Genomic DNA, 17,529 nt, shown 5'->3' on the forward strand with positions numbered 1-17,529 from the left:
AGCATGCCAGGCACGAGTAAAAAGTGCTGGAACTGCTGCCACAACGAGCAGAAGAAGAAGGAACTACACAGTGAAAGTACATGAAAGAATGTAACAGCTCTAGTCTGGAACATTTCAACAATGACTTTCAGTTTGGAAGATCGCAGGCTGGATCTGCGAGTTATAAGACCCGTTTGAGATGCATGCACATTTGGTGTTGACAAAATCAGGGGTTTGACCTTTAGGGGAGCTTAGCCTTGAAGAGATTGTGATATGGAGAGTTCATTGCAATTGTTCAGTTCTACCACTAACCCATCGTTGTTCACTGAAGAACAAGTCACATTTTTCTATGAAATTTCTATTTACAAAAAAAATACCAGGTGCACATAGTCAAACCAGAGCTTTACACCATAACATGTTAAGGAAATATCATTATGGGAATAATTATCATTTTTACAGGGAAGAGGAGGTTGGGGATAATCTGCATTGCATGGCAAAGTGATTGACACATCAATGCATCAATTTCTATAAACACAGTAACATAATACATATATTTCTTCTTATCAATATTAAACAGAATGCTAGGTTCTAACAAGTCTCAACATAAGTTATCTATTGAGTCAGAGGACTAAACCACCTCAATAAGGCAGGGCTAATTGTGTTCAGCCTTAGCTGGTGCAGAGTATGACAAACTTGTAACACTTAATATTAATGTAAAAATGTATCCTAATGATGTTTAGAATATACAATAAAGATATTTACAAAATACACATCAAATTAGAATAAAACTGGTTCCCCTGTTAATATTTTTCCAAAAAGCTATCATGGAACTTAGGGGTGCTTCAGCATCCCCAAAGAGGGTCTCAAAATGCCTGTGCACAAAGTGCTTGTATGGGAAGAAAGCCATTTGCCCTTTAATAACAGTAAACTTCAAAGCCTCTTAAAGCTGTTAGGGTCTCACTTTAGCAAACACAGTGTGATTATCTCTAATATTGTGTCTTCAAATTTGTTCCTTGCCTTGGGTCAATCCAGGTCATGTAAGTTATCATACTATTTTATGGCTTATCATTAAGTACATACGTATAAACTGCTGGACTCTATAGCTGTAACTATTAAGAAAGTAAAAAAAAAACCCACAAGAAAAGTAAATGATGAGCTCCACAAATGGAACATTACAATAAAAACTTTCTGTTGGAATCCATAAACTGTAATGTGAGGTTTAAATTGGACTTTGTTGTTTCCAGTAATTAGAAAAGTAAAGGGGGCAGGGTTATATCCTGGAAACATTACAGCGGATCATTACTGTAACAGAGCGGCTTAAATAGAGTTCCAGCTTTGGTGGAAAGAATGATATATTTGTTTGTGATAAGGAGACTAATGGCTGGTGCTCTAGTTAATGGCTTGTTTGATTGGCTGAATTCAGCCTGTGTATTTTGGACCCCCTTTTAAATATGAATAATGTGTCAGTAATGTAAAACATCAACTTTTTCTCTAAGTGAGTTATCAGACCGATGGTTTGCTCATTGTAGCATGCACCATCCCTTCTTCTGACTTTTAGACTAGGCAGTATTACAACCACGTTTAATGATGCTTTAATACAGACACTGTGGTTTTAGTTTGATAATTTGTGAATACTTATTAAATTTAGTTTTTTTTAAGGGTAATGAACTGAATTTTAAATTTAATATCCAATGTTAAAAGATACCAAATGCGTATCATTGTGATACAGAGACTAATGGCTTGTGCTCTATTAAGAGGCTTGTTTGATTAGTTGTATTCAGCCTCTGTATTTCAAACAAGCTGCAACCTCTGTTGTCAAGTAATGCAGCAAATCCAAAAGTGCAAAAAAACTGCAGTTCCCTGGGTCAACACTTCAGGCTTGCTCCAGAAGCCAAGAAAATCCCATCAGAGCCGAAATTACAATGTCCATATTTACATGAATAAACATATACTATCTTCAGCCTGGTAAAAAATATGATGTTACTTGGGAAAACTGCAAGGGGTTGATACTTTTTTCTTTTTATGATTCTTTTTTATATATCAAGAGTTATTCCAAAAATCACACACACTTGGGGCGTGGCAAATTCGACTGACAGGTGGTTGGGTTGTAGCTGTTTGCAGGGTGGTTAGGCTGTGGGAGAACTCTTTTTGCCACTTTTTAACTCAGATTTTGGGCTTTATAATGCTTTTTTATTTGTGGCAGCCAGTTAGTTACATGGTATTACCATATGCTTATTTGAGCACAATATCAATATTTATTTTCTTTTAAAAAGAGGATTATCATCAATACTCTTATATTACGACAGCCCCAATCCAATGTAAGCAAAAGTAACAACTTCAAGTATAAACCTCAGTTTTTGTAGCCGTTAAATCTTATATAAAGTCCAGTATACCATGAGAATACCAGTTATCATGGCACATAGTTGTGAGAGATGGGATAACCTGGAGGATGAGGAGGAGCAGGTGGCTTTACTGGCTGTTCTGTATCAACAACATGTTCTCCAAGACAGATTATATCCCTCAGAAATGTTTGAATACTGCTCTGTACTCCCACTTTTATTTTTCACAAGTTTAATTTAATCCGTTCAGTTAAAGAGCACCATTACATAGACATAAGTTTGGTTGATGATTTCCCTGCTCAATGTGTCTGTCCTTTTTATTCTAGCTGTAGGATAGTTATCGGCCTATCACAGTGCTTTGTCATTTATTACCTATTTGTTGCTTTTAGTTGATTAACAGCAGTTAACTGAAGTCATTTTCAGTTGTTAGCCTGTTCTGAGATGATTAAATGTGAGTCAGCATTGTAACAAAGTTCAATAAGAAAAGAGATTCTCAATAATCAGGCAGAGGAAGGAAATACATCATTGCTGCCTCAATATTGTAGTTAGTGTGGATATTAGGCTCTAATAATTGAGATGAATTCATCACCTCCACGTTTCAACAAAACACTTACAAACTAGCTAGTTTCAATGTGAGGACTTTAGTGAGGTCTTTGCACCGAAAATTAGGACAGAACTCAAACAGAGCTGGTGCAGGCCACAGGTACTAGCAGATAAGTTCAGATGTATATTTTTTTTATATTGGTGTGAGAGATAGTTGTGTTTGTGTGTACTAAATCTTACCTTTTTTCATCTCTGTACCACTCAAACTCCGGTGTGGGCACTGCGGTTGCGTCACACTGCAGTGTCCCCATGCGGCCCACCTGAGTCTCTGAGCTCTGGGTTTTCTTTATTGTAGGAGGGTCTGCAGAGTCACACAACATTGACACAAAGTCAGGCCTCATACCAAACCAAAGCTAAACAAAATAATTTCATATGGGACTTGTGCTGTCTCTCTGCTTTCCTTTGAAACTCATCCCTTTTTCCTGAGAAGTGAATTCATTTTATTTTGTCAGGTATGTCAGAATAGAGTCTTTCATATGAGAATAGGACAGAAGAAAAGCCTTTTCATATGATGACACACACTCTGAATGGAATACCACTGATACAAGCCAACTGACAAAGGAACAAACAAAAGAAACAAATAGAAAAGCCAATCCTGAGTAAGCTTGAGGAAAAGGAAGGTTCTTCTCCATCCTATGTTCTTTTTTGTAAAGTCTCATTTAAGTTGAAGGACTTCAAGCCTCTAGAGTAATGTCAATTAGATTACTTGGTGCTTTACTTAAAAAAATAATCAATAATATGAAACTTCAAATTCATCAACTTTATGAACATTAAGCGTACACAGTTATTTCTTCACACAGCACATTGGCCAGAAAAATGTCCGTTGTGGATTAATGCCTGTTTTCCATTTGGGATTAAACACTAAGAAGTGGTTTAATATAGCAATCTTTATCATTTAATTCAGGCACTCAGACTTGGCTAAAGCACAGCTTGGGCAAACAGCCATATGTGATTTGTTCGGATCAAAGAAAACTCTATAACTCCTCAGGGGAAGGAGTTGGTTTGTGATGTCTCATGAGCTGTTCATCAATCCTAAGCAGCCAACGTGTGTACAACCCTCATCGGATCTACCATGATCCCCTGACAAGATGTAATTAGGTGATTTTGAAGTGCCTATTAAATGATGAGAACTACCATAAAAAAGATAGTCGCAATCAAAGTTGGAGATTTACTCGTTTTACTTAGAATCATCTTGGCTGAAGTGTACTCCAAAACTTTTAAGACATAGCCTTCCTGACCTGCCACACTACACTCTACTCGGAGTGTCTCTCTTGGAATCTTGACTTGTATATGCTTTTATCTTTAGAGCACATCGTCTTGAGAAATATCTGGCAAGAAACCTGACAAGAATATTGATCAGTGTTAGTTCTTGGGATACTTACAGTTGACAACCACGTTGACATATTTGACGTCAGGCGTGGCGACGTCATTGCTGGCCTTGCATTCATATCGACCCGCTTGGTTTCGCATGATGCCTATAATGTCCAGGTACTCTTCTCCATCCAATGGCTCTGCTGCAGGTGATAGAAAGTAGAGAGGGCACGAGGGAGAGGAACAAAGAGAGAGAAAGGGAGAGAGAAAAGAGTGGGGACAGGGTTTATTAATGAGCTCTCTTCCAACAGATTAAACTCCCTTTAGATTTTAAACTCTTTGATTTTTCTTGCTACTTCAACTCTGATAGTATAAGAATGATTACGTTATACCGATTCCAAATGCAAGTAAATACATTTTTAACTTGATCATTTCTATAGAGCTATTAAGCACACACTTTGTCTTCTAAAGATGTAAAAGCAGTTGTGTCAAAGCATCAAGTTGTGTTTATACAGAAGGGTGGAACATGCAATTTGGGCATGGTGCCGTGACTTTCTGTGGTCTCCTAGGGTGCCCGGTAACATCAAGATTGCAACATAACTCCAGGAAGGCAAAAATGGTATGGAGCGCTTTACACACTACATGTCAAATTCATCAATTCACACACATTCATACACTGATGGTAGAGGCTGCCATGTAAAGAGACAACATGCATTCATACACTGGTAGCTTGTGTGAGATCACTTTGGCATGTGGACCACAGGAGCTGGGATTGGACCACCAACCTTTCATTCAACTACAACCAGCACACTACAACTGAGCCAGAGCTGACACTAGTTTCAGTTTAGATGGTGAAGAACCTGCATGGAGTCAACACACAGTGTGCACTCTCCTTGAACAACCTCTCCTACAAGTTCATTCATATTTACCTTCACACTGAAGATGCTTCATATATTTCTGATATCTTGTTTAATTCTGCAACTGCTATAGAGTCTGCTTTTTCATTTCAGCTGTGTATTCACATTTCCTTTCTGCACTGTCATGATGCATTGATAGAACTTGCATCCCCTGAGACTACTGCCATTATTTAGCCACCCACGCTGGCTTGGCTTGGCCCCCATTAGTGCAGGAGACAACAAACCACTCTATTACAGAGGAAGCAAATGGACAGTTTGATTAAGACTTCTGATTAACTCAGAACTTTCAGGGACATACTGCCTTCAAAATACTGTACGTTATTTTACAAAAGGAATGTGATTTACTTTTGAAATGGCTTTCAGAGTCTAGCAGTGGGTTTTTAAATGTGTTAGTATGCTCAAAATGAAGAAGCTCAGTTGACACGTTGTCTGACCATGAAAGCAAAAAAGTTTTGCTGACCTGGGTACTTTTAAAGTGGCAATATTTGTTGAATGGCAAAACGAGTGCATACTTGCGGGTATCTCTACTGCATTCAAGACTCGTGATATTGTGTCAAAAACGTGTAAAAAAGAAGCTCTGGAAAGTCCCTTTCTCACTTCAACCTTGGTCAGTAGCTGAGTGATGAAGGTGTGCTTTGAGTTTTGGAAAGTGGCAAAGAACTGTCAGGAATAAGCCTTCATATTTTGTATAAGAAAGCTGATGGAGGCAAGGGTTTTGGGGCCATTGAACCATTCACCAAGCTCTTAGGTTGAAGCACACGAACACCTTCAAGTCCTTTGAGTTTTGCTTATGATTAAAGGCAAAATAAATAAGGCAGCTGTCTGAACCACAGCATGCTTCCACGTTCATAATCAACAACAGAGGTAATTAAAATTCACAGCCAGGTCATGCTGAACGACTTACATTTACTCTTCAGCTGAACATTTAACATTCAGCAACTTGCCAAGCTCACTATTATTGGTCCTTTGTCTGAAAGCTTCAATCAACCAAGGAATAATATCTGTACATTTCAGACAAAACATCTGAACACAGAGCGAGAAAACCACAGAGACTATCAGACAGATATCCGACTAATTGCTTAATGAGCAATCCAGTTAATTAGCCGTGTGAGGAACACAGCGTCTCAGCATCTCATTAGCAAAGACGCAACGTCTTATTACAGATCTACGGAAGGGTCAGGGGGAAGAAATGGCAAATTCTCTGATGTGCTGCTATGCTAATTGCACATCATATTTTATTGCAACTGAAGATAGCATTGATATGGAGAGCTTGAAAAATCTTTATTTGTGATATCAGTTCATAGTATAGGTGATGTAAGAAGCTCTGCAGTTATGAAGACAGAGATCATTCATCCTGTATGTGAAAATTGTTTGCACACTACATGTAGATTTACAACTTGTTACACCAAATTGACCATCCATTCTGCATGCATTCTGAAAGGATATAATATGAAATGATTCTAAATGCATAAAAAAGGGATCATCTGTTTATAGCCTGGTGTGGCGACGGAGCAGATCTCAGGGTATTTCTCAAGAAGACACAATTATCTGCACTGAATGAGCAAGGGACTCTCCCAGGACCCAGCAAATGTAATAACAACAATAACACCGACTGATACTTCCCTTAATCTTAGAAAAATAAGGAGTGATGGAATCTTGGTGGTGGAAATAAATTGCACAGAAGAGATCTCCAGGGTGAATGGGGAAAACGCACTCTTTGTAACAACAGTAAATGTCAGCTGGCTTCAGGCTCTATGAGACCAAAGTGCTGCGACCTGGGGAATGAACCGACAACTTCGGAGGTAAGCTGAAAAATAGCTGTTCTGCTCCGCTGAACACACGTAAATGCTATGCCATTTCACGCTATAGAGCTTATAGGAACACAAGTTAAAAACGCCCTGAAATCATCAGTGTTGGTTTATATGTCAGTGCCTACACAGGTATTGTGTATGTGTTCCCAAACATAGATAATACCGATGTGGTAATGCAGCCCATTTTTACGCTTCTTTTTTCGTTATTTGTGGGTTTACATGAACTCTTCTGATCAGATTTGAATGTGAAAAATGGCCCTGTCTGAATAATTATAACTCAAATAAACACTTTTATCAGAATAAAATCGCTGAACCTACTGGAATTTCAACCAGAAAAAAAGGGGTGGTGTATTCCTTTTGTTCTCTGGTTAAACTGCCATGTATACACCCATCATGCAGCTGTTATGTGCTTGCTTGTGTCTTGTCTGTCATGACTTGAGATAGTGCGAGAATGCTTTGAAACAACATGTTGGCACAAAACTGGTCTGAGAATGAAACAAGGCTCCTCAGGACATTTTAAAAGAAGTAACATTGTTAACCAGCTTCAAAGGCAAAAACAAAGAGATGATCTCTCCAACAAAATGATCTGCTTCTCGTCTTCTCCTCTGCATTCCCCTTAATAGTACCATGTGCTCGATCTAGTAGGCTTCAACTCAAGACAATGTGTGTGCTTCCACTGGCTCCGCTGCATTGCGTGTCTGTTCCGTCTCAGCTCCGACAATCCAGTGCCCTCTGCAGCAGATACGCAAGACTTTTTTTTTTTTCTGGATACTGAAGCACGGCGCATTGATTCAGAACAGGTCAGATTAGCAGGACAGGAAGTCAGACACTGAAACATTAAAAAATCTGGTTCATTTACAGAATAAAACGCTCTGAGTTGACGCCAGATTGTATTTCACTTAACTACATTTTTAAAAATCTTATAATGAGAGGGGCTGCCCCTACAGTCAACAGGTCAGAGGATTTTAGAGGCAAAGGATGACAACGTGGATGAGGAAAAGCTCATCATGGAGGCGGGTAACCACTGATTTAGTAATTACAATGGGAAATCCACAGTTCCCATGACTCCAGCTGTCCGGTGGTGCCGCTCTGTGCTGCACTCTGAAAATGCTTAGGCTGTTGCCTGACCGGACAACATGGAGCCGAACTGCAGCAAGGCAGAGATGGACCGGACATCCCTCCTTTTAATGCATTGATTGAAGTAAAATATCTCCTGTTAGGTATAAACCCTCTCATTCTGTAGTTTTAAGAGTTACGTTCAGCTGGTTGCTGCAGATGTTATTCTGCACTTAGTTTTGGATTGTTGCCAAACAGGACATCATTAAAAAGTCTTGTTCACATGCAGATGAACTGCTGTGATAACTTAAGAGAAACACTTCAAAACCCAAGCTGTGTTACTTGAGCGGGTCCATAAGATGCGCTGCTGATGTATATTTCAAAAGATCAGACACACACAGAGAAGAGAAATGTTAGGAGGCGGGGCAGGACAAGCCGCTGTGTGTACATCAAGAGAAAAGCTCACAGTCTGGTGTGTGTGAGGAGGGAAGGGGAGGAGGGTGGTAACAGAACTGAAAAAATAAAAAAAGTTGTGGAATTTAAAGTTGTTTGTTAACACAAACTAAAATAAATTAGAGAATAAGCAATATTATGATATATAATCCAAGCTAATATTTTTAAGAGACATCCGCCTCCTCCCCCCCTCCGCAAGTACAGCATGTTTCTGCAAACAACGCTTTACATGCTACAAGCCCAAACATATACAGTGGGGCAAAAAAGTATTTAGTCAGCCACTGATTTTGCAAGTTCTCCTACTTAGAAAGATGAGAGAGGTCTGTAATTTTCATCAGAGGTACACTTCAACTATGAGAGACAAAATGAGAAAAAATAATCCAGGAAATCACATTGTAGGATTTTTAAAGAATTTATTTGTAAATTATGGCTGAAAATAAGTATTTGGTCAATAACAAAAGTTCAACTCAATACTTTGTAACATAACCTTTGTTGGCAATGACAGAGGTCAAATGTTTCCTGTAAGTCTTCACCAGGTTTGCACACACTGTAGCTGGTATTTTGGCCCATTCCTCCATGCAGATCTCCTCTAGAGCAGTGATGTTTTGGGGCTGTCGCTGGGCAACACGGACTTTCAACTCCCTCCACAAATTTTCTATGGGGTTGAGGTCTGGAGAGTGGCTAGGCCACTCCAGGACCTTGAAATGCTTTTCACCGAGCCACTCCTTCGTTGCCCGAGCAGTGTTTTTGGGATCATTGTCATGCTGGAAGACCCAGCCACGTTCCATCTTCAATGCTCTCACTGATGGAAGGAGGTTTTGGCTTAAAATCTCACGATACATGGCCCCGTTCATTCTTCCCTTAACACGGATCAGCCGTCCTGTCCCCTTTGCAGAAAAACAGCCCCCAAAGCATGAGGTTTCCAACCCCATGCTTCACAGTAGGTATGGTGTTCATGGGATGCAACTCAGCATTCTTCTTCCTCCAAACATGACGAGTTGAGTTTTTACCAAAAAGTTCTATTTTGGTTTCATCTGACCACATGATATTCCCCCAATCCTCTTCTGGATCATCCATATGCTCTCTGGCAAACTTCAGACAGGCCTGGACATGTACTGGCTTGTACTGGTGAAGCAGGGGGACACGCCTGGCGCTGCAGGATTTTAGTCCCTCTCGGCGTAGTGTGTTACTGATGGTAGCCTTTTGTTACTTTGGTCCGAACTCTCTGCAGGTCATTCATCAGGTCCCTCCGTGTAGCTCTGGGATTTTTGCTCATCGTTCTCATGATCATTTTGACCCCACGGGATGAGATCTTGCGTGGGGCCCCAGATTGAGGGAGATTATCAATGGTCTTGTATGTCTTCCATTTTTTTACAATTGCTCCCACAGTTGATTTATTCACACCAACCTGCTTGACTATTGTAGATTCACTCTTCCCAGCCTGGTGCAGGTCCACAATTTCCTTCCTGGTGTCCTTCGACAGCTCTTTGGTCTTGGCCATGGTTGAGTTTGGAGTCTGACTGTCTGAGGCTGTGGACAGGTGTCTTTTATACAGATAACGAGTTCAAACAGGTGCCATTAATACAGGTAACGAGTGGAGGACAGAAGAGCTTCTTAAAGAATAAGTTACAGGTCTGTGAGAGCAAGAAATCTTGCTTGTTTGTGGTTGACCAAATACTTATTTTCCACCATAATTTACAAATAAATTCTTTAAAAATCCTACAATGTGATTTCCTGGATTTTTTTTCTCATTTTGTTGAAGTTGAAGTATACCTCTGATGAAAATTACAGACCTCTCTCATCTTTCTAAGTGGGAGAACATGCAAAATCAGTGGCTTACTAAATACTTTTTTGCCCTACTGTAATATCTACACTGAGTCTGGTTTTAACGTTAGAAAGAGAAAAACAAGTAAATGATCTGAATCAAGTGTAAAAGGGAGAGGACGAGGTCAGATGATACTGTATCATTTCATACTGATTGAAAGATCAGTGGGATCATGATCAAAGTCTAAACCTGATCACATTCAGCTCTCCCTGGACGAACTGCCAGGCTAACTTGATTGGAGAGGTATGATTGAAAATCTGTTGCCATGGAAATTCTATTGAAGCTCAAGCTCCTCTTCAGTCCTGTGGTTGGGTACAGGATAAAGCGAGAGAGAAAACCAGGTGACTGCATAGATCAAAGTACAGAGAAGACAGGAGAGAGGAAAGAAGAGAATTTAAATGAGAGATGAGAGGTAGCAGCCTCTTTCCTTTGCCAAGTTTAACAATTAACTTTCAGTAATCTCACCTGGTGTGTTAAAGAGCAACTTGACAATGTAGAATGAATGGGATGTGTTGTATTGTCTAAAGAAACAACCTCGTACAACAAAACATTTCACAGATCTTTGTCTGCAGCTACAGGAGAATACAGCTTCTTGCACACAAAGTGTTTGTTCCATGTGTTATCGTGTTAATGAAGCTTAATTAGGAATGATTGGTTAATCTTGTCTGGAGGGAATTGATTACAGTGAGAAGTATATGTGTGCATATGTATGCACACATGCTCGTGCCTGTGTGTGGAGGAGTAATGTCTCTATGGTGAGCGTGAAGCGTGCATGAATGGAGGTGAAGACACATTGCCTTGAAGGCTCTTAAGGAGCACAGAGAGCAGTGACTGAGTCAAGTGTGTACATTAGAAAAGCTCCATGAATCCTGACATTACACTGTATTATATCATCACATTTCTATGCTAATCTGAGAAGAGGGGGTAGAGCGGGTGACAGTGAGGAGAAGGGAAGATTAAATAACGGAAGGACAAGGAGGGAGCAGGCTTTTCCTCCTGATTTCACACATTTTGTACAGTTTCAAGAAAGTTATCAAGTATATCAATGCACATAATGGTAATGAGAATATGTCAGTGTTTGACAGGTCATGGAGCATCTTCATTGCAGCATCATTGCATCCTCAGCAGAACAAAGCATGTGCCCTGCCTCTGCCCCCAAACAGCTCTCACTTCAACTTGTGTTGAGAGTAAGAAGAAATGGGTGCCACGGCCAGGGCTGGACTGGCTATCTGGGATACAGGGCATCCTCCTGCTGGCTGACATATCTGGCTTCAATACCCCATCATCAGGGGCTAAGACTGATGTCCAACAAAGGTTGGGAGCCTGAAGAGGTTGCTGATGCTACAACATGTTTAAAGTGGGGATTACAGCACAATGAGAGAGACACTGATGAGTGTTAATGAGTATATGACCATAAGGCTAAATATTGTGTGAAATCAGTCTGTATCATGATAAAATAAAAGCCTCTTCGGCGAAGCTTCAGAGCTGCCATCTCTAAATCATGTACAATGGGTGGTTAGCAATGGCCTTAAATAAACTGTATTACCCAGGGGGTACCAGGGGACTTTGCTCTGGCAGCAGCTAATGGCCAAATACACATGTGGTCCTGACATAGTACAAGTCTGCCTGAAGCAGGGTGCATGTGTTAAAATCCACAAAGGTTGTACACTGACAGTGCAAGTTGTTCACACATCAACCTGCTTTCTGCTCTATTTTCTTAATGCATGGCAACTACAGCGGTGTGGTTCATTTCACATTTAAACAAATCAATCAAACCACTGCGTTCATATATTTAAAAGGACCTTGTTAATAATTCAGTACCAACAAGAACTGCCCACACTTCCAAACTCAAGATAAGACTACATTATCACTTGGCAAAAAACAATACTGCATACAGTGCAGCTGGCACGCCAACCACTGACCTTAAAATACCTCAAACCTGCTTTAAAGGCCCAAAGGAACCAGAGTCAGACGACAAAGTGAAAGTAGAGAGAAAAGAAAAACGTCTTTACTCTATGAAGGGAAAACAGTTGTAATGACATAATTTATCATGTATGTAAGGTAGCATACATTGTTAATTTTGTTTAAGTTAAATAATTGAAATGGTTGTAACTCAATTAATGTTGCTAACATGTGCGTCACCTCAAGGTATTATGTATTCACTGGAGACATTAGAATGAACCAACTCATTTGCCTTTACCAGCCAATACCATAGACTGTATAACAGATTTGCATGATGTCATCCATTCATTTATAGGAGGATTAAAGGTAAAGTGTGTAGCAATGGGATAATTTAGGAAGACCTAGCAGTCAGATTGAAACAATCCCTCTCTTGTCGGTACAGTTCAGGTAGCTTTCAAGGACAAGCAGCTCTTGTGATGCACAATAAGTGTGATCCTCCATTTGTCAATTTTTTCCATCTCAAACGCTTCGCAATACAAATCATTTGTACAACAACGACTCTCCACTTCATCGTCTCCTTTGTCTCCCAACAGGAGCATTTTGGGCGAACAACCAATGAAATACAAAAATTAGTATGACCCTTGCTAGTTTGTCTGTTCTGTGCTATGCAAGATGCCTGTCTTTGTGTTCTTAAAAGGCTCATTCCAAGTCAATAACAACAAAAAAAATGTTTTATATTCAGGTGATTTAAATGCTTATTTAAACAAACTACTAAATATTATATCTCATCCATTTCTACAAAGTCTGTTTTGCAAAATGCTTCTAATTAGGCCTCCTACACATTTCACCTTTAACACTGATGAGATTTAAATGAGAAAACATTCCTGCAACAAGTCGTTTAGCTGATAGAATCACCATATTTAAGTTACTGTTCACCTTTAACACCTTCCATATTTTAAAATCTTGTACAGCTTATATTAACCTTTTTCTTTCAACATCCTTTAAATTGCTCCAGATACAGTAGATACATAGATAGATAGCTGGAAATAGATTCTGACTAAAGCAAAAAACATGAATCACTGAAGGCATTTTTGGCAGTACCAAACATTTCCATCATTCCCCCACTCCTTTCTGACTCACATTCTTACACTGCACATGCATGTGCAGCCTCTTCCATCTGTACATCTGTAAATGCAGGTCAGAGTTGGAATCCCTGCCAAACATCAATGTGTTTGTTGCCAGCCTTTGATTACATTTCCACATTGGAAGACTCTTTCTTACTTTTTTCCTGGGATACAAGTGTTAGCCTTCAGCTACTCTAACAATAGAATCGACAGTCAGGAACACGGAGGAAATAGGTGGCAAAATGGGGTTTCTATTTTTTACTCTGAGTAAGGGAGTAAAAATGTGGACCTTGCTGAAGACTATTGCACTGTGAAGTTTTGTTCGATAAAGTACCTTCCTGTCAATTGAACTGAATAGAGATTTCTGACTGGTTCCTTACTTTGCAGATGCAGGTGTTATTATGAAGGTGCAATGAAGGCACATCTTTATGTGGTTGACCTTCTGAGCTTTTAATGTTTGTTTTCAATAAGTTTCTAATTTTAGAGGATGCATATCTTGTTTTACAATAAAACTAGCCCTGGAACATAAGATTTGAGTCCCTACCCAGCAAAGATAACCCTTAAACGAAATTACCATCACTGAGCATGGTGATTGGAAACCATTTCTTGTTTTATGAGATGCTTAAAAGTAAAACATTATATGTGGGAGTTTGAAACAGAGTTGGTAAACCCCCTCAGAGTCAAATATAAACAGAAAAATCACTCTGCTCCAAAAGAGTTCTGAAAATGGAAACCATGTAATAATTGAGAATTACTGGAAACATAAGCAGATAATCAAGTTACACAGTAAGCTGCATTACAGCCGCCTCCAGCTGAGAATTGAGTGTCTGAATTGAGCATTTCAGCCAGCTAGTTTCTTTCCATTATCATGCAAAAGCTTCTGAAAACTGGACCAAAAGGAGACTCAAAGTCAAAGGTTTGTGACTGTCCAAACTGCAAATCATGAAGTGTTTACCACTTGCCTCCATTTCTGCTCACAGATTCTGATCAGAAGTAAAAAAAAAAAATAAGATATTAAAATTTGGACTTTAATTCCACCTTTCACCCCTTTTTAGACCCCAAAAAATCGTTTCCCTGCCATTCTCTAATTTGCCATGCAGCGTGGCGTTATCCATGCTGGAAAGACAGTGCATCTAATTGCTATCTTTTTCCACTCATTACAATGTTAAAAGCCCTGCAGCCTTGGGGATAGGCAACAGCAGGCTTTTGTAAGCAAGTTGGGGGGAGTTGTGGGGCCGGGAAGAAGTTTTTGCCGCTACAAATGTCTGCTGGATGCTGATTTGCATTGCACAGGCGAGATTTTTGGAGAACGACTACAGTTTTCAAGTTCTCTGTGTCAATTAAAATCCTCTTTAAGATCGAGGGACAGCAGTGGGATGGGAGCACAAACACACATTCTGTTGCAGTCCGTGCAAGCACACAGGCCGAGCACCTCCCGAAGCCTGAGAAGGGACCGGGCGGGGGGTGGGGGGAGGAGGAGGCGGAGGGGTGAGGGTTTTTGAATCACAAACCAGCAACTTGAGCTGGCAACTGGATGGCGCTCATTTGCATATCCTCATGCATCATTCATCAACATCACTTTTACCACAGTGCAAAACATTACATTTATTTCCTCGGATGCTAATTTATGTTAAGCAGCCGATTTGAGAAACTTCAGAGTGGAGAGGCATAAAAGACCCCGTGACATTTATTTTCTTTTGTCTGAAACAGTGTGACAGTGTTTGTGCTGGTGTTTGTTTATATGCATACATCCATCGCTCCCAACTGGACCTTCATTTCGGTGTATATGTGTGTGCGTTTTAGCATGTAGTGTTTCGACAGTTGGTCCTGGCTTTATGTTACACAGGCACTTGGCAGCTTTCTGTCTGCCAGGAGTTGGAGTGATCCACATGATGGGTCAACACATGATTGCAGAGTAACTATCCTCATCAATACATTCTTTGTGTGCAAGGTAATGAAGGATGACTGAGCTTGAAGATAAATGAATGTTAAGCAGACTTATGACTCTGTTGGCTGTTACAAAAACACACCATGCTATTTAAACAGCCATTGTAGTAGCTCTATCTCCACACTTCAAACTCTCAGAAATGACTCTTCCAGCGCATGCATAGGTATCTTTGCTTATAGAACAGACCTGACACTGCTGTTGTACAAGAGGATCTTTATTATAAGGCTTTATGGCTTGGAACTCCAGATGGGACAGAGTCTGGAAAGGCCACCTGGGCCTTTCCTAATCTAGCTTTAATGTCTTTTTGGGTCCCACTGTCCTTGCTGATGACGCTGCCACGGAAGGTGAAATCTTCCACAAACTGAAGTGGTGCCCCATTAACAAGGGTAAGTACTGGGTTGTGTTAATGCACATAACTTGTGTTTTGGAGATGTTTGTGTGATTGTGTGACATATTGTCACTTTTCTTTGTCTCCTCCTGTCTTGCCTGTCCTTCCTTTCCTTTCTAGAATCCTGACTTATCATTGGGGCACTAAGACATAATGCTGCCAGGCAGAAGTGCTGACACTGTGTTTCATGGCAGGACTGAACCATTTTATGTAAATAGAGGGATGGAGGTTTGCAACAAAGAGGCTGTCTGGATGTTTTTTTTTTTTTTTTGCCATAAACAAGAAAAGCCAAAGAGACTGTTATTGTTGTTGGTCTAACATGTGTCATGATAATCCCCCTGATTCTCCCCCATGCAGTGCCCCCATCACTGCATCTGTTTGCATGAAGAGAACAGAGAAAATGAATGTATGGATGCATGCACACTTCAGGCTAACATTAAAACATAATGAAGGACTCCAAGCCTTCAGATAGATGAATGTAAAAAAATATATAAAAAGACAGACTTCTCCTGGTGGTCCATCTGTCAGAGATTTAGTAATGTCAGTGGCCACGGTTGCATGATGTTTTTTAATTCTGAATTAATAATTCCGATTTTAAATAATTCGGAATTAAAGTTTTCTCCTTCGTGTTTACATGGAAATAGTAATTCCGAATTGAGGTTTACATGGAAAACACGTTTAATTGTTTTTATTCAATTCCTCTTAACGTCTGGGGGTTGGGAAGGGTTCTGATTGGACACGGGCGGGTGTGACGTATTTACGTTTACCGGAAGAAAACAGACTCCAGTTCCTGCTTCTTTCATTTTCGGTTACAACATGGAAGACCACACAATAAGTACAACTTTCGCTTTTGATTATAGTTTTGAATAAGCAGCTTGACACATATATACTGCTTCACTTTCGTCAGCTGAGGAGGAGAAGAGAGATAGAGGACCGGAGAAGGGAGGCGGATGACTGTACTTTGGCGAATCAAAGCCGGTTAGTGCAACGGCTGCTCTACCTCAGCCTGAAATAGGTGCCCGCCAGCACGGAATATGTGTGTCATGCCAACAGGACAAGGGAACGAGCATGCACAGAACGACTGGAATTAATTTAATGCGGAATGAACGTATACATGATCGAGGAGTTATTCAATTCGGATTTAAAATCAGAATAAACCAGACACTTACATCGGATTTAAATTTAATTCAGAATTATCATTTTCATTCGGAATTAGGTGTTTACATGGTCATTTTTAATCTTTTTAAAGAGGATTTAATCTTAATTTGGAATTAAAGAGGAATTAAAAGTCTCATGTAAGCGTAGCCAGTGTGAGGGTCATTTTTTGACAAATGCTATTTCACAGTGATAAAAGTAAATATGTCTTCTCTCTAGATCAGGACACATTCCTTAGCTTAGACTATCTTCATTCCTTTGAAATGAAATCACAGTTGATATCCTTGTAGAACTCCTCTTGTTAGAGTGTTGTGTTGAATTGCCTGAAATGTCCTTCTACACTTGGCAGAACGTCTGTATATCTGTTAAGAAACGCTTCATGGACGGAAATCTTTTCAGCAGTTTGAGGACAAAAGGAGAACTTCCACTTCTAGTCACAAGCCATTTGCTGCCGCCGCTGCTGGCAGTGAAGAAATAACACAGGTGTTGGAGCCAAAAACAAGACGGCTGTTTATTTGCCGCTTCTTGAGCCGAGGAAATGATACGCACAGTGGAGCACTGCAGCCGTCTGTTTTCCTGAACGCTGTCGTTGCTCTCTCTGTCTCATTTTCTAACTCTCTCCCTCTTCTTTTACTTTGACACTCATGCCTTCGTTGTTTTTTAAGACAATTTCAGTGTGGCTGTGTACTTTTTATCAGGCTGTGTACCTTGAGGTTGT

The 17,529-nt window shown here is 40.0% G+C and overlaps 1 protein-coding gene across 8 annotated transcripts in view; it reads right to left on the reverse strand.

The window, feature by feature from the left end:
- Positions 1-17,529, reverse strand: part of lsamp (limbic system associated membrane protein) — an 899,933-nt gene that overhangs the window by 15,343 nt on the left and 867,061 nt on the right. For all 8 annotated transcript variants that reach the window (XM_034701360.1, XM_034701352.1, XM_034701359.1 and 5 more), the window contains 2 exons: positions 4,304-4,435; positions 3,102-3,222 (listed from right to left, as the gene is read on the reverse strand). In XM_034701360.1, the coding sequence (XP_034557251.1) occupies positions 3,102-3,222; positions 4,304-4,435 (253 nt within the window). The remainder of the gene's footprint in view (positions 1-3,101; positions 3,223-4,303; positions 4,436-17,529) is intronic.

Source organism: Notolabrus celidotus, chromosome 14 (assembly GCF_009762535.1).
Source record: "Notolabrus celidotus isolate fNotCel1 chromosome 14, fNotCel1.pri, whole genome shotgun sequence".
In the NCBI taxonomy this organism is placed as follows: Eukaryota; Metazoa; Chordata; class Actinopteri; order Labriformes; family Labridae; genus Notolabrus; species Notolabrus celidotus.